Below are 15527 nucleotides of genomic sequence, written 5' to 3'. Positions count from 1 at the left end.
AGCTGTGGAAGTTCCCCCAGGAGTACCCCTTTCACAACCTCACTGGATAAACCTATTGGGGGTGATTCAACACTGCTCTGTAAGCAACAGTCGTTTGCTTAACACCACCTGGGGGAGCGCCTGCCCTCCCAGCATAGAATCCCCTCAGTGTGCTAACACATCCCCTCACATGCATCCACTAGCAGGAGAAGTCATTGGATGGTCATCGAATAAGTAACAAGATTTTCAGACTGGAGCAGCTGTGGAGAACCATTAGAACCTGCCAGAGTGTGTTGATTTACATCAAATGTGTTCAACAATGTGGAAATCTCTGCCAATAGCCTACACTTCCATTCCTGCTTACTGTAATACAAACCTTTCAGAGTGTTCTATCTGTGCAGCCACTGAAAACCCTGCTTCCTACTGATGGTATCCAGGCAATATGTCAATAGGTTCACTATAATTGATCGACAGCCAATAGGTCGACATATGAAAAAGGTCAAGATGGTCTAGATCGACATTGACCAAAGGTGCCCGTAGCATAGCGAGCACAGAAAAAAGTGTTTTGCAGTTTAAGGCCTCGTACACATAAAGCGACTTGAGCAAGTATAGACACTGTCTATTTCTACCGCCAATAGGAATGTGCGGTCCCATCGCTATAGGGTGTACACACATGGGGCCTTATTCTGGATGAATCGGACGGATGCGTATTTCGGACGGGCACCAAGTGTTCTTAGCCCCGCCTACCGTACGGATCGCTCACGCTGTCCGAATGCGGTAAGACACCAAGCGAATGGACCTCAAGTGGATGTTTCATGTGAACACCTCCCCCATATGTGGGAACCCTCCCTCATTCTCTGATAGTCGCCGACCATTGAATGATGGACCAAGGGGTCAGGCAGCCCCGAGTGCTCCAGACCACTCTGACATTTTTCCGTGTTAAACCAGGGATATGGGACATCCACCTATGTCAGCTGTCCGCCCCCCACACGTGCCTCACAGACAGATTTCCATACGTACGCCCAGCGTTTTAAAGGGAACACCCATGAAACGTGGGGCGTACACATATGGTAATGAGCCCAAACAGCCCTTTATGCCCATCTCCACCCCCTGCTCGGATGGTACCGTACGATCGTTTTCTGCACGGAATTCACGCCGTGTTCCTCTGCAAATGCGCAAACACAAAACATTGGCCGTCTGTCCGCACACGCAGCCGTCCGACTCAATCAGAATAAGTCCCATCCCTATAGGGTGTTCCATCGCTATAGGGCGTACACACAGAATCCCATCACTATAGGGTGTTCCATCGCTATGGGGTGTACACACAGAGTCCCATCACTATAGGGCAGTGGTTCCCAAGCTGTGTGCCGTGGCTCCCTGGGGTAGCTCAGGACACTTGCAGGGGTGCCACTTCAAATTTTTTATGATAATTTATTTATGGACAAAACCAATGCTGGTGGCTGCCAATCATAAAATATGTGAACAATCAGAAGCAAATCCTGCCCTTTATCACATAACTGAACCTAAGAAGCACATATAAACACAAATCTACTTAATTGTATATAATTTTTTTTGAGGCCTAGGGGTGCCGTGGAAAAATTCTGATACTCTGGGGTGCCGTGATTCAAAAAAGATTGGGAACCCCTGCTATAGGGTGTTCCTTCACTATAGGGTGTACACATAGAATCCCGTCACTATAGGGTGTTCCATCACTATAGGGTGTACACACAGAGTTCCATCACTATAGGGTTTACACAGAGTCCCATCACTATAGGGTGTTCAATCTCTATAGGGTGTACACAGAGTCCCATCACTATAGGGTGTTCCATCGCTATAGGGTGTACACACAGAATCCCATCACTATAGGGAGTTCCATCGCTATAGGGTGTACACACAGAGTCGCATCATTATAGGGTGTCCCATTGCTATAGGGTATACACACAGAGTCCCATCACTATAGGGTGTTCCATCGCTATAGGGTGTACACACAGAGTCCCATCACTATAGGGTGTTCCATCGCTATAGGGTGAACACACAGAGTCCCATCATTATAGGGTGTTCCATTGCTATAGGGTGTACACACAGAGTCCCATCACTATAGGGTGTTCCATCGCTATAGGGTGTACACACAGAGTCCCATCACTATAGGGTGTTCCATCGCTATAGGGTGTTCCATTACAATAGGGTGTACACACAGAGTCCCATCACTATAGGGTATTCCATTGCTATAGGGTGTAAACACGGACCGATTTGTGCTTCATTTCTCTAGTCAGATCGCTTCAAAATACGGCTTACATTGCCTCATGTGTATGCCCCTTAAATCATAACACATAAATATGCGTGGCGGCACTGACCTGTTTGCTAGGCTGTGAGTGTACGCAGCCTAGTGAACAGGTCTGAATCGGGCACTTAGTACTCCTCTCCTGGAGGTATATTTACTAAGGTGCAACAAATTGGATTGGTGCAACCCAAATAAACCAACCAGATTCTAATTATTTATCTAGCATCTTCTAGAAGATATTAGCTGGAATGTGATAGGTGCTATGGGCAACATCTTCACTTCTATCAACCCGCACCTTAGTAAATATACTCCCTCGTATTGACCCAGATCATGATCATGGTAACATAAATATAATTTCATATAGGAATATAAGCCAACAACTCTATTTGCAAACAAGTGCAAGGAGAGTATATCTATCACCGTTTACAAACCTCATACGTCCCACTAGGACAAAGGGCCTTATTCGAGTTCACTCTTTCTGACAAAATCCTTCTTAGATGGACAAAACCATGTGCACTGCAGGGGGGCAGATGTAACATGTACATATAGAAATAGATTTGGTGATTTTTTGGTGATTCTTTGCAGGGTAAATACTGGCTGCTTTATTTTAACACTGCAATAAAGATCTCACTTTGAAGTAAAACCCCACCCAAATCTAATTAGATCTGCACAAGTTACATCTGCCCCACCTGCAGTGCACATGGTTTTGTCCATCTAAGAAGGATTTTGTCTGAAAGAGTGAACTCGAATAAGGCCCAAAGTGCGGCACCAAAGGCACCATCCAAGCCCATGCCGACTAGTGGTGCGCAAAAGGCAGCAAGTGGCTTCCTGCTAATCGAGGACTGGCAGTCCAAGAGAAAGGAAACACATTTATATGTGATTTCCTAGTGTCTGGATTTGACCTGGGGAAGGGGATCCAGCCCTGCAGCCCATAGGTAAAATCCACCATTGCTCACCTTAACTGGAAAAAAAACATTGGTACATTTAATTTGTAAGCTGTTACCCAGGGCCGGTGGAAGCCTCCCCCCCGCCCCAGGCAAATCCCCCGCCCGCCCGCTCGCCGCTGGGGAGATTTCAGCGGGCAGCAGACCATACTGCACCACAGGGTGGGGGTGCGGGCGACACTGCGGCGTGCGCCCGCAACCCCCGTGTCCAGAAGGGGAGAGGGAAACTATGCTTCCTTTCTCACCTGCTCCCAGACCCCGCTGCAGGGAAAATTTCAGCGGGCGGGCGGGGGGTGCGGACGATACTGCACCGTGTCCAGGGGGGGGGGGGAGGGAAGATACGCTTCCTTTCTCACCTGCTCCCAGTCCCCGCGGCACATCCTGGTTTCTCTATGGTACCTCTCCTCCTCTGCGGCTCAGTACCGCCATCCTAGACCTGCCTAGTGGTGGCGCCGGCCCTGCTGTTACCTAACCGTGTTTGCGCTCATATCAACACATTTTCCATCAAAGGATTAGTGTTCTGTTTCAGTCTGACCTACAGTATCAAGGAGAATGCATAATTGTAAGGCAGTCTACTTACTGGGCCCTAGATGTCTTAATTCTGCAGAGGCTGGCAATCGATTGTAAGACTGAGACGCTCTCACACTGTAATGTTAAGAAAAAACATGTGTTTTACAATACAGATCTGAGATATTGTAATGTGGTGTAATATACATGACATACTATAGTATAAGTGGCATTACCCTGCTGGCTGGTTGAGCCTGGGGCTGGTTTACAAAATGCAGGGGACCGCTACTCGTTTTGTCCTCCGTATTTTGGGAACAGGAACCGGTCCTATGTGCAGTGGAGTCACATTTCCACATGCAACGGAAGACGTGTAACTAACTGAACAAGGATGTTCTCACAATGGAGCTGGAGGTAAGTACATACATACATGTAACCAGTCCAGCGCAAGTACGCTTATTATTATTATTATTATTATGACCTATACAAAATCAAGTATATGGATAGAGAGGGGGGTTGGGTGTGGACCTTAAAGATGTAACTGTACATACAGGCAAATATACTGTACACCTTGAATCCCACGCTTGCAATGCAGGAGACCCTGTATATCTACATGAAAAATACAAGATCAAAATACAAAATAAAACTTACTTCTGTAATTGTTGAGTCAATTCCTTAATTGTTTCTTCTAACTTTGCTATCTAAAACAACAATAAAATTACACGTCTACATTTATGTATATATATATATATACACACACGTCTACATTTATAAATACAATTACTATTACTATCAACCAGTGAAGGAGCTTGGGATTTCACTACACTGCGGTGATTATTTGAGAGGTGATTACGCTTACCCGGATCTATTTTCATTTGGCCTATAAGGTGCATCAGTATTAAAACGGCCCTGTGAGTCCATTAGTTAAGGACTTTACCCTTACGGAGAAATTTGGCACGTTAAGCCGGATTGGCTTCCCCGAAATCAATCCTCTTATTGATTTTATCTTGTTTGAAATAAACATTAATTGCCAGACAGGCCTAATATTAAACTCTTTTGTCACACCCGTGATGAAGTCGTTCAGACGAAACGTGTTGGGTTTCAATAAAGAACTTTTATCCTGAAACTAATCTCACGTGTCATTCTGGAAGGGGACAAGGAATTGTCATATGAAGTGTGATTGGTGTATTATTCAGTGATTACTGCATAATTGACTAGGTGGTACTAAGTCCAGGGCTCTCCGATAAACCTTTGAGTGCCAAGTGAATTTGTCAAAATAGGTGTGAAAATTGCAGAGCAAATCTTTTTATTCATCATAATGAAAGGCGTCACCAGGTGTGATAACACCCAGTGCGTAGCACGGGCTGGCTGACAACTTTTTGCCTGGGGGCAAAAACAAGTGGCTCTGACTTTTTATGTGCACAGCAAAATGGACGTAGCAAATAATTGCAGCTGTGATCATCTAATTGGGAAGCGTTTTAAGGCCCTCATTCTGGTTGGCTCAGTAAGCTGAGAAGCTCGCAGCTTACCGACTCCCAGAGGGCCCACCCTGACAAATTGTGACAGCCCCCCCGCGCGGGCACCGCCGTATCCCGTCGCAACCATGCGAGGGGATGTGTTATGAAAAAACATCCCTTTGCATGTCCCGGTGACGGAGAAATTATTTGATGGTCACTGATCATCTAATGATCTCCAGGACTCACAGTATAAGTCAGTTGGGATAGGACAGGCGGCTGCGTCATGGGAATGCCCACGAAATGCTGGGAGTTCCCATGCCTCATCGCCACCTACTATCCAACTACGCATGGAGGTGATTTTATATAGTGTGGCGAGCGCAGCGAGCCACCGTGCCCGAAGCGTGGCGAGCGCAGCGAGCCCCGTGAGGGGACGCGGTCTCATAAGAAAAACGGGAGCCCAGATATTACATAAGTACCTAATTTTCTATACAAAACCAGTGTGAGATCTCCATGCACCCGTCACTACTTCTACATGGCCCTGGTTCATGGAGTATGTGCTTTATTTCCATTTACTGAAGAAGATTTGCACTTGGAATCCCCACTCCACCACAGACTAGAGATGTGCGGGCTCGGATTCCACAGATCCGAGCCCGCACGGACGTCATCAATCCGGGCTCGGATACGAGCAGCGCTCGGCGCTTCCCGCCTTACTCGAATCCGGGCGCACGGGCAAAACGTCATCGCCCGTCGTTGGATTCTCGCGAGATCACGGAACCCTTAAATTCCGCAACCTCGTGCCGCCATCTTCACTCCAATCTCGGAGAAGGGTAGGGAAGGGTGTGCTGCTGCTGTGTGTGGTCTCTGCTGGGGCCCGTGCTGCTGTGTACTGTGTCTCTGCTCAGTCAAGACATCACCATTGCAAGGATGACTGGTGCTGTGTTCTGTCTCTCCTTTGTGCTGGGGCCTGCCTCTGCGTCTGCTCCTGTAAAGTCAGTCACAGTGTGATAGTCCACTGGTGCTGCTAGTGCCACTGCCTGCCCTGCACTGCCTAGTGTCTGCTGCAGTCTGCTCTCTGCTGTTGCCACTGGCTAGTGCCTACCAGTACCTATTGCAGTATATAATTCCAGTGTGCTGTTGCCCCTGGCTACCAGTACCTATCACAGTATATAATTCCAGTTTGCTGTTGCCACTGGCAGTGGCTACCAGTATTTTATTTATTGCAGTATATAATTCTAGTCTGCTGTTGCCACTGGCTACCGGTATTTATCGCAGTATATAATTCCAGTCTGCTGTTGCCGCTGGCTACCAGTATTATTTATCACAGTATATAAATCCAGTCTGCTGTTTCCACTGGCTACCAGTATTTATCGCAGTATATAATTCCAGTCTGCTGTTGCCGCTGGCTACCAGTATTATTTATCACAGTATATAAAAATCCAGTCTGCTGTTTCCACTGGCTACCAGTATTTATCGCAGTATATAATTCCAGTCTGTTGCCACTGGCTACCAGTATTTATTGCAGTATATAATTCCAATCTGCTGTTTCCACTGGCTACCAGTACTATCAGTCCAGGGGTGCCCACATGTGTGCTGTATCCATCCAGGGGTGCCCACATGTGTGCTGTATTTGTCCAGGGGTGCCCCCATGTGTCCTGTATCAGTCCTGGGGTGCCCGCATGTGTGCCGTATAATTCCAGGGGTGCCCCATGTGTCCCATATCAGACCAGGGGAGCTGCCCTTTTTTTAATGAAAATAAAAAAGGGATTTTTGTAAGAACTTACCGTTCGAATCCCTTTCTCTGATATGGTCCTGGTGACACAGCTCAACACTGGGATGTAGGAGGGTCCGAAGGAGCCAGGCACCTATCCTAAAGTTTTAGAGGGTAGGCTCCTCCCCTACTGCATCCCTGGACTCTTCAGTTCAATCTTTCAAAGCCACTGGAATACATTAACTCAGTACAAACGCCTGCACATATTATATGCACATTTTATAACAGAAACTGTTAACTTTTAACCATTTTAACATGAACATCATGAAAACTCTGGCATACTTACTGAGCGTAAGGGAGGGATCGCTGTGTCACCAGGACCATATCAGAGAAAGGGATTCGAACGGTAAGTTCTTACAAAAATCCCTTTTTCTCTTTCAATGGTCCTGGTGACACAGCTCAACACTGGGACGTTCCAGAGCCGGTCCTTTGGGAGGGTACGCTCAGGTCTGCAGCTCTCAGCACTGCTCGCCCGAATGATGCGTCCTCCGACGCGAACTCATGGAATCTATAGAATTTGGCAAATGTGTGAACAGATGACCAAGTGGTAGCTCTGCAAACCTGCTCAGCTGTGGCCCCATGTCGAACCGCCCAAGAGGTGGCAACTGACCTGGTGGTATGCGCATTTATTTTGGCCGGTACCGGTCTACCCACTTTGGTGTATGCAAAGGCTATCACAGACCGCAACCACCTAGCAATAGTCTGCTTAGATGCAGGCCAACCAATTTTGTGTACGTCATACAATACCAACAATGTGTCAGTCTTCCTGACACTCTTCATTCTGTCCACATATATGCGTAAAGCACGCACAACATCCAAAGTTCTCAACTTGTCCCTTTTCTTAGAACCCTCTGGGGGTTGAAACACAGGTAGAACTATCTCCTGATTTAAATGGAAGGTAGATACCACCTTCGGTAAAAACTGAGGCACTGTTCTCAAAACAGCCCTGTCATCATGAAAAATTAAGAAGGGAGATTTACATGACAAGGCTCCCAACTCTGAAACTCTTTTAGCAGATGCTACTGCTAACAAAAACACTAGCTTCCACGTGAGAAACTTAAAGTCAGCCGACCTTAAAGGTTCAAATGGTGCCTTCTGAAGGCATTCCAAAACCAGTGATAGATCCCAAGGTGCTACTGGTTGCTTGTATGGAGGTTTCAACCTGGATACTCCTTGTAAAAAGGTTTGAATTTCCGGCAAAATGGCTATCTTTTTCTGGAAATAGATGGACAAGGCCGAAATCTGCACCTTCAGTGACTGAAGGCTTAGACCCGATGAAAAACCATCTTGTAAGAATTCCATCATTCTTGATAGCTTAAAATGAGATGTATGAGCCTTTCTTCTCTCACACCATCGAATGTAAGTCTTCCAGACTCTATAATAATTTGCCGAAGATACAGCTTTTCTGGCTTTTATCATCGTCTGTACTACTGCCTCAGAAAACCCTTTCCTTTTCAAAATGGTGGTTTCAATAGCCAGGCCGTCAAAATCAATCGATCGGAATCCAGGTGATTGAATGGGCCTTGTCTTAGAAGGTCTGGTCTCAGAGGTAGACGCCATGAGTCCACAGACAACCTCTGAAGCCTCGAGTACCAGGACCTCCTTGGCCAATCTGGGGCCACTAAGATCACTGGAACCTTCTGCCCCTGTATTTTCTTCAGAAGTCTCGGTAACATTGGTACTGGTGGGAATGCATAAAGGAGATCTCCCTGCCAGTGAATAGTCATGGCATCCACTGCCTCCGCTAGTGGATCCCTCGTTCTGGCATAGAACCTGGGCACTTGACGGTTGACCCTGGATGCCATCAGGTCCACATCCGGAGTTCCCCACATCGAAGTGATCTGGTGAAACACCTGAGGGTGTAAGCTCCATTCCCCTTCCTTGAGCTCCTCCCTGCTCAGGAAGTCGGCTTCTATATTCTCTATTCCTGGAATGAATATAGCCGATACAGCTGGAACATTCTGTTCCGCCCATAGGAAGATTCTGGACACCTCCCACATGGCCAATTTGCTGCGTGTACCTCCCTGGTGATTCAGATACGCCACAGCTGTGGCATTGTCGGTCTGAATCCTCAAAGGGAGGTTCTGTAACCTGTCTCCCGCCAAGGAAATCACTTTCCAGACAGCTCTCAGCTCCAAGATGTTGATTGGTAACGCTGATTCCTCTGCCGTCCACAGGCCCTGAAGCCTGAGATCCAGGACTACTGCCCCCCAGCCCCTGAGACTGGCGTCGGTAGTTACTACCAACCAGTCCCAGGTCTGTAATGACCGACCCCACTGAAGGGAATCTACCTCTGTCCACCATTTCAAGGATTCCCGAGTGTCCGAAGACAGCACTATCATCTCGGATTTCATGGTCAAAGTGTTTCCTGACCAGGCTGACAAAATGTTCTATTGGAACCTCCGAGAGTGGAACCTGGCAAATAGAAGCGTCTCGAATGACGCCACCATTTTCCCCAGGAGCTTGAGGCACCTCCATACTGAAATGCTCTGAGCCCTGAGAATCTCCTGGACTAGGGTGACCAGATCCCTGGCCTTTACCTCCGGGAGGAAAACCCGATGAAGATGGGTGTCCAGTATGACTCCCAAGAATTGGAGCCTTTGTGACGGTACCAACTGAGATTTTTGCAAATTTAAAATCCAGCCGTGAGCCTGCAAAAACTGATGGCCTCTGCCAAGTGACTCTGCAGCATGGCTGCTGACTCTGCTTTGAACAGGAGATCGTCCAAATAGGGTATTACTGTGATTCCCCTGAGCCTCAGCACCGCCGCCATCACTGACATTATCTTTGTGAATACCCTTGGCGCGGTTGCTAGCCCAAAGGGTAACGCCCGGAATTGTAAATGCAGGTCTCCTATGGCAAACCTCAACAAGGTCTGATGCTCCGGGTGTATAGGGACGTGCAGATATGCATCCTGGACATCCATGGATGCCAAAAATTCTCCCTGGTCCAGACTCAGGAGTACTGACCGTAGGGACTCCATTTTGAAATGGTCTACCCATAAATGAACATTTAGAGACTTCAAATTTAGTATTGGTCTGAAAGACCCGTCTGGTTTGGGCACCAGGAACAGCGTGGAGTAAAAGCCTTTCTTCCACTCTGCCCTGGGGACTAGTGTAACCACCCCTTTTTCCAAAAGGGAGTGAGCTGCTCTCACAAGAGCTGTACGAAGCCGTGCCTCCTTTGGTAAGGATGTGGGAATGAACCTCTTCGGAGGCGGCCCTCTGAAAGGGATTTTGTAACCCTGTGTTATAATATCTAACACCCAGGCATCCTGGCCTAGAGAAGCCCAAGCGTCCCTGAAGAGTGTGAGACGCCCTCCCACTTTTGTCACTGTCGGGCGAAGCCCCTGACAGTCATGCAGAGGGTTTGTCCTCTCCTTTTGTGGCAGGCTTCTTGTGAAAAGAGCCAAATTTTGACTTTTGTGTCTTGCCTCTAGAGGACTGAAACCTTCCCCTGAAAGACTGTCCTCGAAAGGACGCACCACCTCTAGGGGAGGGCCGAAAGGACGGCTTAAAAGCAGAAAATCTGGACGTCTGCTTTGCTGAGGAGGCCGGCAGGAATGTACTTTTGCCGCCCGTGGCCTGTTTTATAATCTCCTCTAATTCGGTACCAAAGAGTACCTTTCCTTTGAAGGCTAATGTTTCCAGAGCCTTCTTGGACTCATTGTCTGCTTCCCAGGCTTTAAGCCAAAGCACTCTCCTGGCATTAATGGAGACTGTGGACACTCTGGTTGCCATTTTAATAGCTTCCTCCTCTGCTTCCACTGCATATTCTGCAGCTGCCTTAATCTTTTCTGCAAGCAGTAACGCACCAGGGTCAGCCTGCAGCATGGTGCATAATTCACCAGCCCACTCTATCGTGGCCTTAGAGACCCAGGCTGAAGCAATAAGGGGCCGTAAGGTAAACCCCACCCCTTCAAAGATAGCCTTGAGGTTTCCCTCCAGCTTTTTATCCACAGAATCTTTAAAAGCTGCACCGCCTTGTACTGGTAATACAGTAGCCTTGGACAACCGTGCCACTGAAGCGTCCACAACTGGGACCTTTTCCCAGAGCTCCGCATGAGACTCTGGCATGGGGTACAGACTAAGGAATCGCTTAGGCATCTGAAGCCTCTTATCAGGAGTTTTCCAAGCCCCTTCTAACAATTCCTGTAACCCCTCATCTGAAGGAAAAGTAACAGCCTCCTTCCGCTGTCGCTTAAAAACACCTTTAACAGGAGTCTTATCCTCCACAGACAGCTTTAAAGCCTGCTTCACAGCTACAATGAGATCCTCTATACCAGCAGCAGAGTTCTCTTCCAAATCATCACCCTGATCCCAGGGGATGTCAGTATACTCTCCTTCCTCCTCATCTACCACAGTAGTCAAAGCATAAGACCTTCTAGGGGTCCCTGCCACATCATCCATTTTGTCCAGCATTTCACCGAACCTGTTGATCCCTTTTGCAGTATCCTGCATCACCTGAATCAGCGCAGGATCTGCCTGGGTAAGAGGCAAGGAGCCAGACGACTGCTGAGATGATGGCATAGGTCTCTGTGATTCTACCAGCCCATCACTCTGCCTGTCCAAAAGCTGCACCAAAGCGTTTACTGACCTGCCTAGGGCCCTGGCCCACGCAGGTTCCATCTGCTCTGCCCTATGGGGTTCACTGCCCATGGGTCTCACATCAGCGCAAGTAATACATAAGCCCCCCTTGGCCATCTGCTCAGGGACAAACTTTTGGGTACAAACATTGCACGCGCTCAGTGCACTAAGGGCTCCCTCCCCCAAAACCACAGCCTGATGCTCAGACATGATGCAAGTGATAAATGTATATCTATCAGTATACACAGTGCAAACAATGTACAAGCGTTTATACAGAGGTAATGCACCCAGTCACTTATCTGTCTGTTGGTTTCAACTGCGGGGAAGCGATGCCCAGGAAATCCAAGTCACTCTGCCAGGATCAGTAAGCCAGCTCAGCTCCGCTGCAAGCGTTCTGAAAGGCGCCAATGTCAGAGTGAAGGAAGAGACCACAGGTCCCTGCTGCTGCGGGGTCCGTGACCTTTTGGCGCCAACCACCCCCAGCCAGCCGCTCCTTAGGTAGGATTTCCTAGTTCCAGTGTCTCCCCCTCAACTGGGGATCACTTGGAACATGCCTGTCACAACGCTGCTGTCCTCTCATCTAGGAGCTCAGCGTGTAAGCTCCGCATAAAATGGCCGCCGCCATCACGGAGCGCCTGTCCCCCATGATCCCCACCTAAATGTGGAGCCGGTTTCAGGGTACTCCGGAGCCCAGGCAGCCTCTTAGAAGAGGCTATAAGCGCTGCACAGGGAGACCAGACAGTGTCTCCCCTGTGCACAGTGAGCTGACAGGACGCGCTTCTGTCAGCTCCTGCTGCGCTAGCAGTGTGAGGATTCACTATGAGAATCCTCACACTGTGCCTACCTAGCTAGGGTAAAAGTTAATAAAACAATAAAAAATCCCCTAACTACTCTAATTCTTCGGATGCTCCTGCAGCCCTTTAGAATAGCACCCACTCCAGTGGGCACCTAACACGAACTGAAGAGTCCAGGGATGCAGTAGGGGAGGAGCCTACCCTCTAAAACTTTAGGATAGGTGCCTGGCTCCTTCGGACCCTCCTACATCCCAGTGTTGAGCTGTGTCACCAGGACCATTGAAAGAGAAATTAAGGTGTTTTTTTTTTTTTACTGCAAGGGCTGTTAAATGCGCTGTAGTCCAGGGGTGAGCCAAAAGTGCTGTATAATTCATGGGGTGTTGCTAAGTAAGGTGTGCTGCTCTTTTTTATAATTAAAAGAATACACATTTTTATTTTTACTGCAGGAATTTGTCTGCCGTATAATTCCATGCCTGCCGCCATGTGTGCCGTAACAGTCCAGGGGTGCTGCCATCTGTGCCGTATAATTCCATGTGTGCTGTATCAGGTCAGGGGTGCCACCATCTGTGCCGTATAATTTCTGGGGTAAGCCAAGTCTGCCGTATAATTCATGGGGTGCTGCCAAGTGTGCTGTATTAGTCCAGGGGTGATGCTAAGCGTGCCATATCAGTCCAGGGGTGATGCTAGGTGTGCCGTATCAGACTAGGGGGGATGCTAAGTGTGCCATATCAGTCCAGGGGTGATGCTAAATGTGCCGTATCAGTCCAGGGGTGATGCTACCTGTGCCATATCAGTCCAGGGGTGATGCTAGGTGTGCCGTATCAGACTAGAGGGGATGCTAAGTGTGCCATATCGGACCTTGGAGACGGGTGGGGCGTGACCTCGGAGCGGATGACGTAGGACGGAGGTCCGGAGCGATGCGGCGTGCTGCTGTAGGACGGAGGTTCTGAGAAGGAGAAGGAGGCGGTAAAAATCCCCTATGACCCCGGCTACGCGATACTCGAGCCGGCGTCTCATACTGAGCGCCTCCCCTGGAGTGATTTCAGACCTGTGCTGTGGGTCCCGGCGCTGAATGGCAGGAGGTAGTTAGACACGTAGATGATCGTGTCCACCGGGTGCCTGCGGAGAGTTAAGAAGCAACCTGCTGTCGGACGCTCCCCCCGCAATGAATGATTGAAAAGCAGGGAAAATAAGCCTGGAGGTGCGAGGGACGCCAGGTACTGGACGCCGACCCCTGTACATTTACAGCAGCAGACCAGCCCATAGCAGGGACAGGAGAAGCAAGCCTAAGCTGTAAAGCACACACAGCACTGGCTCAATCTGATGGCCGCTTGCCTGTACAGCAGAAGATATTGGTGGACGCAGTGCAAATAACTGGCAGCTGTTAACCTGACTCCCTAATTAAGTTTACTGCCCTGAATAGCGTTGGAGAGGGGAGGCACATCCGTACCAGAGACACTGTAAATGCTCATGTACCTCCATGCTTGAACTATAGGTACAAGTCACAAGAGAACCCACAACCTCAGCAAGGAAAGCACGGTAGAGACACAGGAAACCGGAATTCTCCCTGGTACAAGTAACAGCCTAAGAGGTGAGAGTCTCCCGTGGAAGAAAGCTGAGACACATCACGTGAGTTAACCCCCGCAAACCCTGCAAGTCTAATCAAGTCAGAAGTACTGCAAGGGAAGGCGTGAGTACATGACTGTAGACAAACTGTTGTAATCCCTGATATTGGTAAACAGCTCAAGTGTGTTTTTGTGAAGGAGCGGTGGGGTGGACATACCAGGTGGGAAGTGTACCTGAGATAAGCAGCATAAAGAGAACAGGGGTGAAGGCTAAAGAGAGATACCGGTGATAAAATGTCTAAACAGGGGAAAGCTGGGCAAGCAGCAGCAGCGGCAGCCGCAAAGCTGGAAAAATTCACCAGAAGCAATCCCCAGAGTAAAAACTTAGACAAAGATTCACGAGAATCATTATCCCCTGACACATCAATACTGTCTAAGTCAATAAATACTGAGTCTATGAATGAGTTAATGATGCAAAAACTGCTTGAGGCAATCAAGGGCAGTGAAACCCGGCTAGGAGTAAAAATAGAGCAAACTCAAACTGAAATTGGCCTGTTGAGGCTAGATGTACAAAAAACTCAAGCAAGATTAGAAGAGACTGAAAAAAGAATCTCAGATATCGAAGACAGACAGGTACCAATTGAGTCCCAAATGAAGGAATTAAAAAATGCCGTGGCAGGATTACAAAACCAGATGTCAGAGATGGAGGGGCGAGCCCGCCGGAACAACATTAGAATAGTGGGGATACCCGAAAAAATGGAGGGTATAACCCCCGAAAAGTGGTTGGAAAGCTGGCTAGTAAATCAATTCGGAAGAGAGGCCCTGTCCCCCCTGTTCTGTGTGGAGAGGGCACACCGGGTACCCAGTAAACCATTACCACCAGGGGCTCCGGCACGGACTATGATTGCAAGAGTCCTAAATTACCGGGACCGGGACTGTATATTACGCCTGGCTAGGGGCAAGAACCAGCTTGAGATAAATGGATCAAATGTCATGTTATTTCCAGACTACGCAAGGGAGGTACAGAAAGAGAGGTTGAAATTTGTGAATATTAAGAAAAGACTGAGAGAGCATGATTTACAGTACTCGATGATGTACCCGGCAAAGATGAGAATAATTGCTGATGGAGTAACAAAATTTTTTTCATCCCCCGAAGAAATCTCAAAATGGTTGGATGGTCGAAGAAAGTAGCGGGGGGAGGGGAAATCCGGGACTGGAAATATATAAGGAGATAAAATTAGTAGAAAAAAGGGAGATGGAGCGGTTTTTTTTTTTCTCAATTTGTGTTTGAGGAAAAATTTGTGAGTAGGAGGCCGGGCTTTGCCTTTTAGTGATAAAGGAGATGGAAATATGGTCAACTCGATCCCCCCGAGAAAACTTGTACTTTTGGGACTGTGTCTCTGTAAAAAAGGTTCCCTGGTGCTTTGAGGGAAAAATCGTGAGCAGGAGGCCGGGTTTTGGCTTTTAATGATAAAGGAGATGGAAACATGGTCAATTAGATACCTACGAGATAACTGTACTTTTGGGACTATGTTTCTATAAAAACTCACTGTGTTTTGCCTTCGGGAGTAGGAGGCCGGTTTGGATCTTTAGTGATGAAGGAGATGAAACAAGGTTGATCCGACTCCCCCCCCCCCCGAGATAAAATG

At 48.1% G+C, this 15527-nt stretch overlaps 1 protein-coding gene across 4 annotated transcripts in view; it reads right to left on the bottom strand.

The window, feature by feature from the left end:
• RNF212 (ring finger protein 212) overlaps positions 1-15527 on the bottom strand; it is a 59557-nt gene that overhangs the window by 9251 nt on the left and 34779 nt on the right. For all 4 annotated transcript variants that reach the window (XM_083184269.1, XM_083184268.1, XM_083184271.1 and 1 more), the window contains exons 6-7: positions 4360-4409; positions 3785-3849 (exon numbers count right to left, since the gene is read on the bottom strand). In XM_083184269.1, the coding sequence (XP_083040395.1) occupies positions 3785-3849; positions 4360-4409 (115 nt within the window). The remainder of the gene's footprint in view (positions 1-3784; positions 3850-4359; positions 4410-15527) is intronic.

This window comes from Crinia signifera, chromosome 4 (genome assembly GCF_055691185.1).
Source record: "Crinia signifera chromosome 4, ASM5569118v1, whole genome shotgun sequence".
NCBI lineage: Eukaryota > Metazoa > Chordata > Amphibia > Anura > Myobatrachidae > Crinia > Crinia signifera.
This window is presented reverse-complemented; position numbering and strand designations above follow the sequence as displayed.